The 14,645-nt window shown below is 46.2% G+C and overlaps 1 protein-coding gene across 4 annotated transcripts in view; it reads right to left on the bottom strand.

Moving 5' to 3' along the window:
- The window catches only part of FAXC (failed axon connections homolog, metaxin like GST domain containing), a 74,190-nt gene that overhangs the window by 50,551 nt on the left and 8,994 nt on the right, over nt 1-14,645 (bottom strand). For all 4 annotated transcript variants that reach the window (XM_073220930.1, XM_073220929.1, XM_073220928.1 and 1 more), the window contains one exon: nt 7,151-7,347. In XM_073220930.1, the coding sequence (XP_073077031.1) occupies nt 7,151-7,347 (197 nt within the window). The remainder of the gene's footprint in view (nt 1-7,150; nt 7,348-14,645) is intronic.

The following is a 14,645-nucleotide window of genomic DNA, read 5'->3' as shown; positions in this document are numbered from 1 at the left end:
AATTTTTTAATCATTCCTGACTTTTACTGAAAATTTCCACAGCCAATTTCAACATACTTTCTATATTGAAGCCATAACTCTTCTTTATTATCTTTTTAAGAGAATGGCTACAAATCTTGTTAGAAAGCTTTATGTCCTTCTTTATTTAAATCTCTTACAATAAGGTAAAAGATCTCACATTTATTCTAGTAAATTCTTTATAAACATGCAAACTAAACGCTCTTCTATTTGCTCTTCTACACCTGTAGTAGTTAAGGTGTCAATTTTCACATTCCATTAGAGTAATTCAGCACTTTGATTCTAATTGTACTGGATCAAAATGCACAATAAAAGGGCTATCCCATCCCTCATTATTTTGGCAGTCACTGATGGGAGAATAAAGCTGAGTTATTCTAAGTTAAGCATGACCAGTTAATAACAGCATCCAGGAAGCATCCAAAGCATAAAAATGAGGAATCCGGTGGCTCTAAACTAACAGGGTGATGTGGAAAAAAAAAATACATTCTTTGCAGACAAATTACACAGGTTTTACCATAAGCATAACTGACCCTGAGGGATGAGCAGAAGCTCAGCAGGCAGAGGAGAGGGAGAAGGCGTGTGCAAGAAAGCCCTGGCCAGCCGACGGGCTCCAAGAACTCGAGGACCACGGCGGGGAACAGGAAGCCTGGGGATGCAAGGAAGAGTGGGGGCTGGAAGGCTGGGCCAGGATCCGGCCCACGCGGGCCTGGTGCAAAGGGCACCACACTTCATTTTGAAAGCAAAGATTAACCACTAAAAGGTTCTGAGAAGACAAGAACTGTAAGCAGATCTGTGGCGACGTGAGGGGCTGGAAGTTGGAAGCCCTGGAAGGCTGGTTACAAGGTCACAGTGGAACAGGTAGGAGTGGAAGCGCTGAGCTGAGGTGAAGGCAGACAGGATGGTGTTCAGGGAATGCAGAGGGAAACACCGAGATACGAGAAAAAGAGTCTACCAGCCAATGGATATGCAAGATTAGGGATGAGGAAAAATGAGGTATTTTCTCCCAGGCTGATGGTTTGAGTGGATGCAAATGCCATAAACCAAGACCAGCAAATACCAGGTGTAGCAGCTTTAGGTTAACCTTCCCCGACTAAAGGTCTCATGGACCACCCGTCCCACCCTCCCCCCGCCATGTGAGGATGTCCAGAAGGTTGAGAACTCAGGAGAAAGATTAAGCCTCAAGATAGAGAACTTGTGGGCAGGGGCAAGTCAGTGGCCCTGAGAGAAGAGAGGTCACCTAAGGACGTTTCTAGGGTGAGGAGCAGTATTGGGGAAACCACAGTTCAGGAGCAACTTAGAAGCTAAGGAGGCCACGTGTGAGGGGCCAACCTGGAGAGAAGCAGGGACACAGCCTTCTCAGAGACTGAGGGAAGGAAGGTGCTGGAAGAGGTGAGGGCTGCCGCGAGGTTCACAGTTCCTGCTTGATGATTTCCCTGGCCCAGCAGGAAATGTGGACCGGTGCAGAAGAGGAGGGCGTAGCAACGGGGCAAGGGTTTTCAGAGACTAATGTGTGAGGACGGAAGAGGCAGCTGTTCCGGGCCACACAGAGATGTCACCAACGCAGCGGTGCAAGGTTCTCTCCCTGCGCCGTCAGAGACAGAAGGAGCCCTGGGTCGATCAAGAATTTTGCAGCTAGAGGTGACCTGCCCTGTTCTTGATTTCTCTCCTCGTTCACCCCCTGTGCCCGGTCTGCAGACCAGTGGTGGGGAACAGAAGGAAGTGAGGGCCAGGCAGGCTCTGCAAGGTTCAAGCCCTGTCAAGTGGGTATAAACCTTCAATACCAAAAACTGGTGCCTTATAGATTCCTAAAGCAACTACTACAGGCAGAGGACATCATCTATGCATGTTTCCATGTGATTGCAACCCAGAGTTCACCTCCTCCCATGACCAAGCTTCCTGACAACTCTACCCCACACGTCACCAACACCACCCAGCCTCATCCAGGTCAACAATCCCTCTTGATTGCAAAATCCGAAAAAAAACTTTCTATGTTCATCTTTCTTTAATTCTTTGCCACAAAATATCTGACACCATTAGTGTCTTTCTTAGAACTCTCCCTTGACTTACATCTCTACTGCTTTTCCTGTCACCTCTTTCACATGCCCAAGATTTTTCACCTTTATTCCTCCTATCTTCATACTCCACTTGCATGGGGAGATTTAATTCACACCTATGATTTCAAACCGATGACTCCCAAATCCATACCCCGCCCAGTTCTCCATCCCGAGATCCAGGGACCCATGCAAGGGACCCCCAGGGACTGCAAACCAACATTTCTAAAATCGGACTCATCACCTTCCTTCCCTTCAAGTCTGCTCCTGCTTCCCCAGCCAGAATCCCCGGAACTATTCCTCGAGCTACTCCTCGCCCCTCCCCACCCTCCCTCCTGACAGCTGGTCGCCCTGGGAATGTGCCCTTTTCTCCAACTCAGTTAACACTGCACTTCAGCCCTTCAGTATTTCTCGACCCTGAGGACAGTGGCTTCCTAGAAGTTCTCCTGACATCCCCGGAGGCCCTTCAGAAACCCATTTGCCTCAAGGCAGCCACAAAGAACCTCCAAACACAGACGTAAGCGCATCACACCGCTTCTCAGAGCCGTTCATGAACTCCCCAGAGCTCCCTAGCTTGGCCCTCCCCATGGTCTGGCCCAGCTGTGCCCAGCCCTTCTCTAGCCCCATCACCTGGCACTGCCTCCCACCCCTGGGCGCCCGCCATACAGAATTACATGCACCTCCCCAAACTCCTCTCTCTCGCCTCTAAATGGACCTAAAGGGAGAAGCGGCTCCCCTGCCTGGCTATCCTGATCTTCCCCTACCGCCCACCTGCACCCAGCACTCCCATCATCCTTAGATGCTGCTGGGACCCCATCTCCTCTGAGAAGCCCTCCCCTCTCATCTCTCCAGCAGGGGCTAGCTGCCTTTCCTCAGCTCTTCAGACCCCACCCTCAGCACTGACCATTATGAAGGCTCACGTCTCCTCTAGCCTGCGAGTCACGTAAGGACAGAGACCGCTTCTTAGTGCTTTGTTTCCACCGTCCCCATCCAACATGGTGCCTGGCCACTAGCAGTCATTTGTTGAGTTTACTGAAATTATGAATTATTGATTGAGTGCAAAAAGGCTTCACTTCTGAGCCAGCTACTGCTAAGCAGTGTTTCTAGGGGCCCTATTTAAATAGAAAAATGGAGAGAAAGGGTACCTATGAAAAGGAAGAAGGGGTGCACTGTTCTCTTCTGAGATCTGTGTTGCCCCCCGACCGGGACGAGGCCCTCTGGACAAGCAGTCATGAATCATAAACTGGAGAGGACAGGGCGGGCCAATTTGGAAACTAGATGAGGCTGAGCAATTCAACTCATTTATTCTGAGAGCCTCTTCCAAGAAGTCGATGCTCACTTTATCGCAACTGATGTATCCGATCTCTCCTGCAAAATGGGGTCAGAGGATGTTTTTAAACATTGATTCTCTTAGAACAGAATAAATCCTGCTCAAACATTTTGAAAGGAGATCAAGAAGACAGGAAAAGCCAGCCCCTGATGTGTGAATGAAGATCCCTCTCCCTATAATGGAACAGGAGGCCTGGCCCACAGCAGAAAGGAAAATTATTATGTGGGAAATGGCAAACTACATAGCAGACTACAGTTTTATGAGTGAGTCTTCGCATGCGGCCTTCCCGGCTGCAAGAATGTCTTTCTCCATTTCATGCTGCCTGCTTGCCATCTTTTGCTTGTCCTCTAAATGCTTAGGGGGCAGCAATATATGGTAAACATGTATCATTTCACGTTTCAAGGGCACTAAGTAGCCCTTCCAAATAGGAGCCTTCGTTACATCTAAAACTGGGCCTGTGGGAGCCAGGAAAGAGGCCACCCGGTCAATCCACTTGTAATCAGAGAAAGAGATTCTCCTGGCTTTTAGAGATCTTGGGAAAGTCATTGTATTAAAGATTCCACTTCCCCCATTCACTGAAGCTATACCAAAAGCCAAGCTCAAAATTTTTTAATTATGGCCCACCTAGAAGCAAACTTGAATTCCCTAGTCTAACAAATATATTTATACATATACATTTCACCCTATGTAAATATATATTTATACATATATAGGGTGAAAATGTGAGACTAGGAAGCTTGACACTGGTGCCCTGAATGCTTCCTGTTGGGTTGGAAGACTTTTAAGATCCTCTTTGGTGCCCCAGGAAGCAGAACGTCATACAGAAGGAAGAATAGGGTCCGTTACCCAAACTCAATTTCATTCCGGTACTTGGACCTTGTAGCTGTCAGGCTTCCCTTGATACTAACTTCCTTAGAGCGGCTCTAATGTAAGCTTTCAGTGGAACAAAGAAGATTTAAAAAAACAATCTGTCCTCTTCATCTTCAGAAATACCTTTATAATGCAAGTGGGATAGAACTGTATGGATTTCAAGTGCAAGGAAAACCAATTCATGGCTGAGCGTGCTTCCTTGAACAGACCTAAAACAGAGCCTCAGAAAGACACGATGTTACATAATAATGCCAGCTTTCCATTGTCACTGTTTGTCAGAAAAGTATACCTGACGTGGGGTATTTTTAAAGCTTTCAGACAAAAATAGCACTATCTGAGAACCAGATAAATGAGTCAATTGAATCAAACATTCGATTTCACCTTTTCCACCACTGTCAGTATAGACACAATTTTCAACACACTCCCTCGGAAGCTTATGCTCGTAGTATTTACCTACATATCGCGGTCAGTTCCTTTGGCTGGCCCGGTTTCCACGGGTGCCCTTCTCTGCGTGGTCTTTGGGACAAGAACCGGGGATGGAGGAGAGGAGCCTATGGGTGGAGTGTCCTCCGATTCCGGGCCGCAGGCATTTTCTTACCTTGAGGGGACAGAGGGGGGTCTCTCACTGGGACTTAGAACTCTTAGAAAGCCTACTCAGGGTCTCCCCAAAGCTAGGATTTGGCTCCTGCTTCGGCGAACTTGTGAAACAGAGAGGGGTTGGTTTCTCCTTCTGGGACTAGGGACTAAAGGGAACTGGAGGAATTAGGAATGTTTTTCGGAAGTTCACTGGGTATTTGCCTCTCAATCAAGACCTGACCCCCCAACGTCACTATTTCTTCTGCAAATTAACCCTTGAGGAGACACAAATGAGAAATAGTAGCTAAGCCCCAGTAAAAGCATTTTTGTCATTAAACGGTGAATTAGAGAAATAAAAGTATCCTTAGAAGAGCGTATGTATGACTTAGGCACTTGGGGGTTTGCAGTGTGTAAAATTAGGATTCTTCCCCAGCACGGCACCCCCTCCCCGACTCTCCCTCTCGCCCCCCCCACCACCGCCCTTCCAGCTGACCCAGGCGGGGACTGGCTGCGGCTGGTGTCGGGACAGAAGGGGAGGCAAGAGCAGAGGATGGACTTAACTGGTAGGAAGCGTGTAACACGTCCACCCGCCCAGAGCAAGGAGCCGTAACAGGTGGTTCTTGGCAATCTTGCTGGCTCAGTCTTCCTGACCGGAACATAAATTTTATGAACACTACAGAAGTCAAAAAGTTGTACTAAAATGTACGGTGCTCAGCTTCTTTCCAGCCAACTAACAAAGTGACACTCTCCACATTAACAGGCCCATCGGTCAATGAGGTCTTGGAGAGTTACAGCAAGAAAAGGCGCAGAGGGTCAGGGTGGCCCCATGCTGGTCCTTCATTTCCCTCCATGGCTTCAAAGTGGGACTGGAACCTGGCAGCCCGGTGAGATGGCGCCACCCCACAAGGCTTTGCCCCTAGGCTAAGCTCACCACAAGCAGTCGTGCATTTCGGTCCACACTGCAACCCCCACACTCTTTGTGATGGGAGGTCCAACAGCTCTCCTTGGTCATATAAGGAAAAGGCCTGGGTTCCTTCCACAAACAGTCTGGGATCACTCCACACTGACCTGCACCCTGCCTCCCCTCTCTGCCTGGGTCCCTCCTTGCTCCCACCCCCTGCACCTCTGGAGTGAGGGGGCAAGAGAAGTGGGGCTTCCAGTCACCCCTGGAATAGCCTGGGTGAGAAATGCAAGTAGAAAGAGGAAAATAAAAATAGAGGGTCACTTAAAATCCCAGAGGGGGAACAGCCAATTTTCCATTTGTAAAGAATAAGCAAGTTTTCCACTCAGAGAGCCGAAAGGATGAAACAGGAAGGGATGGGGAGGAACCTTATACTGGCCCCACACTGAGTACCTCTCTCAGCATGGGAGGTGAAAGCTAGTGGGTGAACAACTGACCCAGGGGTGACAGTTAATGCCGAAAAAGTGGGCTGAACAGTTCTCAATCAAATCTTTGGAATAGGAGAAGTTTGCAGAAATCAGAGAGAAAACTTTTCATATCTCCTGGGATGTAGAGAAAGGTGTGAGCACTCCAGGAGATGGATGAAAGAAAAAGGGGAAAAAAAACCATGACAATGAGTTTGTAAAGCAGTAAGAACCATGTGTGTCTGACTGACAGGCTGTGACAGGCTGTGACAGCATGTGCAATGCCTGAGACGTGGGGGATGCAGGCTAGGGGTCAGCCCATCAGGGCAAAGACCCTCAGGAAGCAGGAGCACGCTTTCATCCGGGAACACAGAGACACTCTTATCATCTTGGGAAAACCGACAACAATCTTACAGAGCCGTGACCTGTACTCCGCCAGCCTCTTGTCCTGACCGCGTCTTCCATTCCCTGCTCTGCATACCTGATGTAAGCCTCTTGCAGTTCAGCTGCATGTGTGGGTAAGGAGCCCAGCCAGCTGAAATGCCCCCCCTCCCCTTAGTGAGCTCCAGTCTAGAATAGGGGTCCGCCAACTACAGCCCATGGGCTAAGAAACTTTTACATTTTTAAATGAGGGAAAAACATCCGATAATATTTTGTATCAAGTGAAATCCAAATGTGAGCGTTCTTATCACGTTACTGAAAGACGGTTACACTCCCTCATTGCCTGTCGTCTGTGTCTGCTTTTGCTTCTGTCTGTGACAGACACGTGGCCTGCAAAGCCTAAGGTCTATGGAGACACCCGGAACCTGACAGCCAGAACTTTGACCCCTTTACTGCTCAGAACGTAGAAGGGGACTTGAGGACGTTGGGGAAATGTCTGAAATGTGAAACTGCATCTGGGGCTCACTCTCCAGGACGGGGGTGCACCCGGGAGGCTCACCAGTAGAAGTGCTCCTCCACCATCTTGGTCACCGCCCTGCAGACGGCTCTTTCGTGAGGACCAAGGGTTTTGTTCAAGTTCACGCCAAGTTTCTCCTCCAGAAAGTCAATGATGAATTCTGTGCCAGAGACCTTTTCATGATTGTATTCGATCCAAGGCATTTTCCCTTGAGCAGAGAGTTTTCCACCAAAATAGTTCTAAGCAGAGTAAATGTGAAAAAGAGAGAAGCAACGTTTTATTTAAATTTCACTGTGTAATTAATGGAGACACACAACTCAGCTGTATCTTTGATAGTGACTGTGCTATCCACACAGATGAACTCAGCACTCTTGAGAGGATAAGTGGTCACTCTTGGGGGAAGAAAAGATTTACCTCCCAGAAAGATAATACTTTATTCCCAATAGATTTTATCATGGGCTCTGGCATATTGTTAGATGAAAAAAAAAAAAAAAGGCGGCCAGGGAAGAAAGTGGGTGTTGAAATCACCCTGGTAACTGTCAAACCACCTGTAATGTGTGAACATCCTCAAGCGCACAAAGGAAACAACCCAAGGAGGCTCAGACTGACCAGGCTGCCAATCAAAGACCTCGCTTGAGACCCAGCAGCTGACCCGTGACCCATGCTTCACAGGGCAAACGCGGGCTGGCAGAAGTCATAACACTTAGGGGGCGGAGCAAAGCGCTGCATCCAGCCAACACCTCCAGTGCCTGTCAGAATGCAGGTCCACGGGCCTCAGCCCAGCCCACCGGCTCAGAACCCTGGGAATGGCGCTCAGAAACTCTGTGTTTTTGCCAAGCTCCCCTTTGCTTTATACCCATGTGAGAAGTTCCCAGGGTCTCAGAGGACTTGGTCCCAGACGGGATGGGATGAGGCGCGAGTATCACACACTTCATGAGCGCTGAGAATTACAGTGACATTCTGCTCACTATAGTATAAAAAGTCAAGATCTTAGCCCCACTGATGGATTCTGTGGCAATGATGGCATTTATTCAACCACTTTTCTCAGTAAATCTGACTCAGAGCCCAAGGTTAATTTTTAAATCTGAATCAATTTTTTGGTGGTCTACACAGCCTAAATTAATCAGATTATGGCAAACTCAAGACCTCCTACTTCAAGCAAGTCAACAGTTCAGACACCGTTGGCTAATAGTAAGCATTGGCTCCTGTGCAGGAACTGCAGATCTCAGTCAAACTGGTGGGAAAGTAAAGTGGGACAACCCGTTCGAAACTGACAGCTTCTTAAAAAGTTAAATATGTACCTGCCATATGCTCCAGCCATTTCCTTCCTAGGTATTTACCCAAGAGAAAAGAAAGCACATGCCCACAAAGACTTGTACACAGACGTTCATAGAACTTTTATCGGCATTAGTCAAAGACAGTGAAAAAAAAAATGAATGCCCTCAAGAAAGAAATGAATAAACAAATTTCGGCATATTCTTACAATGGAATACATACCACTCAGGAACGAAAAGGAATGAACTACTGATACACACAACAGCGTAGAAGAATCTCAAAATAACATTGCTAAGTGAAATAAGCCAGACAAAAAAAGGATACTTCCTGTAGAATTCCATGTATATAAAACTCTAGATTAAACTAACTACTCTACAGAGACAGAAAGCGAATTGAGTGTTTGCTACAGGGATGACAGAGGACAGGAAGGGACAGGATTATAAAGGGGCACAAGGAACTTCAGGGGATAACAGGTCACTGCCCATTGTGGTAACGTATCGTGAGTATTTACTTACGTAAAAATACAGCAAATTATACAGTTTAAATGTGTGCTCCTTGTAGTACACCAATTATATTCCAATAAAGTTGCTTTTTTCGTGAAAAGGTAACATAAGATAAATTTTAAGTACCTAAGTCCTCTACATCTTTAAGTCTCTCAGGAGTAGAGGTCAGCAAACTTTCTATAAAAGGCCAGAGAGTAAATTTTAGGCAGGGCATATAGTCTCTGTCATAAGACTCAACTTTTTAATTGCAGCAATGAAAACAGTCATAGACAATACATAAGTGAAAGAGCCTCACAATAAAAACTTGTTTATGGACACTGAAATGTGAATTTAACATAATATAAAAGAATATTCCTTTTTTTTTTACTTTTTTCAATCATTTGAAAATGTAAAAATCCTTGTTAGCTCACAAGCCTGCTGACTTCCACTCTAAGCATGTCCGTTGGCCCTCATCCCCTCTTAGAGAAACAAAATTAACCTTAAATAACCATTAGCATCAAACCCTGGCCAACAAGACACCTACTTGATTAGGTGTATGGTGGCAGGAAACCGTGAGGGACCCATTTTAGGAGACGCCTGGTCAACTCCTCTCTTTAGGAGGTCTTTGTTTTAGCTGAAAACCAAAATTTGCAGAGAAATGAAAAAACTACTGTTTTTTTGGTGGGAAACCACTGGGATTAACAAAGCTAACTATTATCCCAGGTGTTCTGACCTAAATCACACCAAGATTTATGTATGTCTTTCCCCAAAACAAAAAGTGCATCTCACCATAAGAGATAAAACATGGAATGCTGCAAAACGTCTGAGTTGAATCTCTCTGGGCCTAGGGATTGTGCGTGCATGTTGTATGTGTGATGCTAGGCATCTCTGGCCACTGAACTGGTCTCCAGCGAGATATCAGGATTATAGCTGGAGGTCATAGCCCTTAAAGACAGCTGCTCATCTATCTGCGCTCCCAGGACTGGGCTGGACTATGCTTGAGAGTCCCAGGCTTCTCAGAGCCTTGAGGTAATATCACCTTTTTCAAGGCTGAAAAGCAGAGCAGGCATTAGCTAAATGTTGCTCACTACTGTCTTTAATAGAGAATAATAGGGACTTTAACCGGTCTGTGTTTCCTGGTGTCTAGATATTTTATCCTGGGCCTAGCCTAGAAAACAGAGTTAGTGGAGCTAAAACCATATTGCTTTTGTGCAACTTAGTAAATGGAACCTCCTCTGGGTGGATACAGTCCACACCAGCATTCACAGTTTATATGTAGATTTTGCCTCTACTCCCTGGCCAGGAATTGTTGTGCAGTGAACAACCTACACAACCACACATAACCTCTGATGTTAAACTAAAAGAAATGCCATGTACCTCTAAAAGTTGCTAGTTCATCTGACATTCTTGCAATGTGTACACTAAAGATGTAAATTTACCATGTAACATAGCACCTGTTTCAGATTTCTCTTGATACCACTCATACGTCCTAACACATCTCCTTCTGGACTCTTATCTGTTGCAGATAGATTCTATCCTGCACACCAACATCAGAAGGAACTGTTCACAACACAAATGAGGTGCAAGACCTCTACTGCTCAAAATTATCCAATGGCTTTAACTGATCTACTCTAACCCCGATCACACAGCAATCTAGGCTCAAACCTGCCCAGCCTCCTCGCTACCAGTCCCTCTGGTCTCCTGAATTCCAAATGCCCACGCCTAACCAAGTCGAGATCTTTTCCATCTCTCTGACTCTGTACACTCTTCACCTTTTACAAGAAGCCCTTTTCTCACCTTCTACAAAGTCATATCCATCCTAAAACAGTCAGGTCAAAGTTCACCTTGTTGGTGAACCACTTCCCCTCCCCAGGATGCATCTATTACCTGCCTTTCCTCCGTGCTTCCAGTATACAATGCATATTCCCCTCCCCTTATAGAATGACTGTTTATACATCTGTCTTTCCCTCTAGACCACCCTCTCCCTGAGCACTTGGTATATATTTATCTAGTCCACTTTTTAAAATTGGAGTAATAGAAATTAGTAATCTACTCTTAAGGAAATCAAAGCTCTTATAGGGTTTTCATCACCAAAAATTTTATTTTGCTTACTGGATAAAAAAGCAGAGGATAACATTTTAGAGACACAATGACTATATCTAATTAAATATTAGATGAATTCAAAAAAATTTATAGAGAAAAAGAAAAAAATATCCCAAGTAATTGGCAAGACTGTGAGGTGAGATGCAGGTGATCTTTTCCTTGAATTTCAATTTTTCTGAATGTGGTTATAGTATTTTTGAAATACAAATACACATTTTAAGATAATACATAATTTTCCTTAAATTCCTTAAATATATCAAAGAACTCCTGGTCTATTATTATTTAAGCAATTGTAGTCTTAGCGGCCCACTGAGGGTAGTTTCTGAAAGTCATTTTGAGAAGAATGATGGGAGGTAAATGCTCTATATTTTTTCTAAGCTGATGTTTCCCGCTGCAAGTCTGTCCTAAGTGATTAATACACTTCCATGTATATCACATTATTAGCACAGAAGCGAAAGCCATAGGCTTTGGGTTTAAAAATCTGGCCCCATCAGTTATTCAGTTTGACCTTGGACCTGCCTGGGTCTCCCTTAATCCTCCCTGGACCTCAATTTCCTCATCTACAGAATGGGGATAATAACAGTTGTGGGGGTTAAATGTGAAAACACCCATGAAGTGTTTGACTGAATGCCTTCATCAGAAGTATTAAAATCACTGTCACCTTTTTGAGATGGAGAACTTTGGATTTTAAGAGAGATCCCAGTGTCTTGGGCCTCTGACCTGTAATACTGGCCATGGTGCCCCAACTTCTCGGTTAAACTTACAGCCACTTTGGCCACTGCTCCTCTGCAGCCACCCTGAAAGGCCTCCCAAGGGCTGACTCTGAGATAATTTGAGCAACTTTGTGGACTATAACACACTAAAGAAACCCCATGCATCCCCTATTGCAAAATAAGAAGAAATGTATATACTGGTCTCTGCCCCCAGTTTCTGGCACACAGCTCCTAATACCCTTATAAATTCGTAAGTGGTAAGAGAACAAGGAGCATCTTTTATTCTATTGAGGCAACTCAGGCTGCGCTCCTGGATGAGGGCTGGTCACCCAAAAGACTGAGCCGTGATTAGATGTTTAAAGTTTTTAGACCATCCCCATTCCCCATAGAGGGGAGAGGGGCTGGGACAGAGTTAACAACCAATGCAAAAATCCCAGTGGTGTGGGATTCCGAGAGCTTCCGGGTGGACGAGGGCATGCAGATCAGGAGAGTGACACACCCCAACTCCACAGGAACAGAAGCTCTTGAGCTGGGGATGCTGCCAGACCTCACTCTATGTATCTCTTCATCTGGCTGTCATCCGTATGGTTTATTATATCCGTTAATAAACAAGTAAATGGAATTAATGTTTCCCTGAGTTCTATGAGCTGTTCCAGCAAATTAATCAAACCCGAGGAGAGGTGTTGGAACCTCCGATCTATGGCTACTTGGTCAGAGCACAGGCGAAAACCTAGGCTTGCAACTGGCATCAGACGTGTGTGGAGGGGGAGATGCGGACACAGTCTGTGGGACTGAGCCCCTAACCTGTGGGATCTGACACTATCTCCAGGTTAAATTGTAAGACACCCAACTGGTGTCACAGAGAACCGCTTGGTGTGAGGGAAAACTTCCATGCATCTGGTGATCAGAAATATCAGAAAAGACGTGTTTTATGTGAGCAGTAAAGGAGAACACAGGGGAGAAACGTACAGAAGGGAAGAACTGGGTTTTCCCCGACATAGGAAGGAAACCAAGTACTTCCCTTCACGACTATGTTCTGCAGGTTTGTAAAAGACTGCCTTGTTTGAGATGCACACTGAAGATCGGAGGGGCGCCACAATTTCTGCAGCTCACTGTCAAATGGTTCACCAAGAAATTGTTGATAAAGGTATAAAGAGTAATAAAGCAAAGAAGGCAACATGTCAACAACAAGTGCCTCTAAGTGAAGGGCACACAAGTGCTCACTCTACTATTCTTTGAACTTGTCTGGAGCTTAGAAAAAGATCAAAACAAAACATAGAGGGAAAACAGACAAGATCAGCAAATAAACAGAATACCCCAAGTTAGGGCTGACTACCGAAGCAGAGTCCCCTTTGCTTTCTTTTTTCTTTCTCATATTTAGAAGAACTATTGTGTGAAATACACACTCCTCACATAACCAGTTTTGGCAAATGTTGTGGGTGTCTTTACGGATGTCTAGTGACATGTATGAAAAGATGGTCAGAAAGAAGTATTAGAGATGGTAATTGCTAGCTAGTAGGATGTCAGGTGATTTTCATTTTCCATTTACACTTTTTTATATGGTTTGAAATTCTTATTGGGACCAAGTCATTTATATGTAATCAGAAAAAAAAAATAGTGAAGCAACTTTCATCTTGAAAAAAAAATCAAGCCTATCTGAGGCACTTTCCGGTACGTCATTTTGCTGTTTCCTTTCTATCTCTAATTATTACAAAATGAGAAGTTTCAAAAATTGCCCTACCAATATTTACATCCTGATTTTTAAAAAGATAATAACTGGGCCCAATACATCAGGCTTTTTTTTTTAAAGACTTATGAGTTCCTACAAATGGTCATCAAATATTTATTCCAGTTGCAGGTTAAAAAATAAAAGAGCTTCAAATATAAAGTCATGCTCCCAGGAACATGGCATTTTAATTGTTTTTTTGTTTGTTTGTTTTTTAAGGCACAGGGCAGGGAAAGGGCAGCAGGTGGGGGGGGCTCCCTGGATCTGCGACAAAGCCCCTCTCCGCGGTCAAGCACTGAGGCCGCCAGCACGTCCAGGCACCACTTGCATCAGTGCAAATCCTCAAGGCTGCCCCGGCAGGCACAGCACATCCCTTTCTAAGCCACAGAACCGGTTATCTTTTACCTAACTCCCTGCCCCCCACTGAACACCCATTCCATTTACTTTCCATAGAGACCTCACAGAAGAAAAAGCACTCCTACACCATCCCTTTTTAAAAACCCTACTTAAGGAAGAATGATTTTGGAAGGCCCCTTCTGGAAGGCGTCTGCAATAGCTTCAGGCTTCGCGGCGAGGTCCGCAGCTCCAGGGTCACTAACTAGAAGCTCCCGCTCTGGTGCGTGAACAAAGGTAGTCAGGCTGCTGGGGAAGACGGGGCGGCGGCGATCAGGGGCAAGGGAGGAAAGGGCAGGACAGGCTGGCAGCCCCCCACACACAGCACGGCTGCTTCACCAAGGCTGGGTGCACAGCAGCCCCGGGAAGCCGCCAGGGACGGCACGGCCCGGAACTCAGGCGTGGAGCCCCGACGCCCCAAAGCTGCCACGGCTAAATGAGGCGGTCTGGCCGGGGACGCCAGGAGAAACGGGAGGCTGCTGGGCGGCCATCTCTGCCTTGATACCCATCTTCCAGCACCGAGGGCCAGCGCCGCGCTGAGCCGTTACCTTTCACATCCGATCTCTGCGTTTAGACGATCCAAGCCTTGTGGGCTTTACTGCTACTTTCTTTCTATTGCATGGCTGGCTTAGAAAGTCCTGAATAATTTGCCCCCTGCTCCTCCCTCCGGTCGCTCTCAGCCCTTGCGTTCCAGTTCCCAGTCAGCAAGACCCTCTTTCTGTCCCCCAAACACTCCACGCGCCCCCAGAGGGCCCACCACAAGTCTAGGTTTGGTGCCACGCCAGCACGTTCCCAGAGGCCCCCCATAACCGGAGCTGACAGCGTGGCCCTCTTCCGGCCCAGCA

This window comes from Manis javanica, chromosome 13 (assembly GCF_040802235.1).
Source record: "Manis javanica isolate MJ-LG chromosome 13, MJ_LKY, whole genome shotgun sequence".
Classification (NCBI taxonomy): Eukaryota; Metazoa; Chordata; class Mammalia; order Pholidota; family Manidae; genus Manis; species Manis javanica.
The sequence above is the reverse complement of the archived record's forward strand: the minus strand, read 5'-3'. Positions and strand labels throughout refer to the sequence as shown.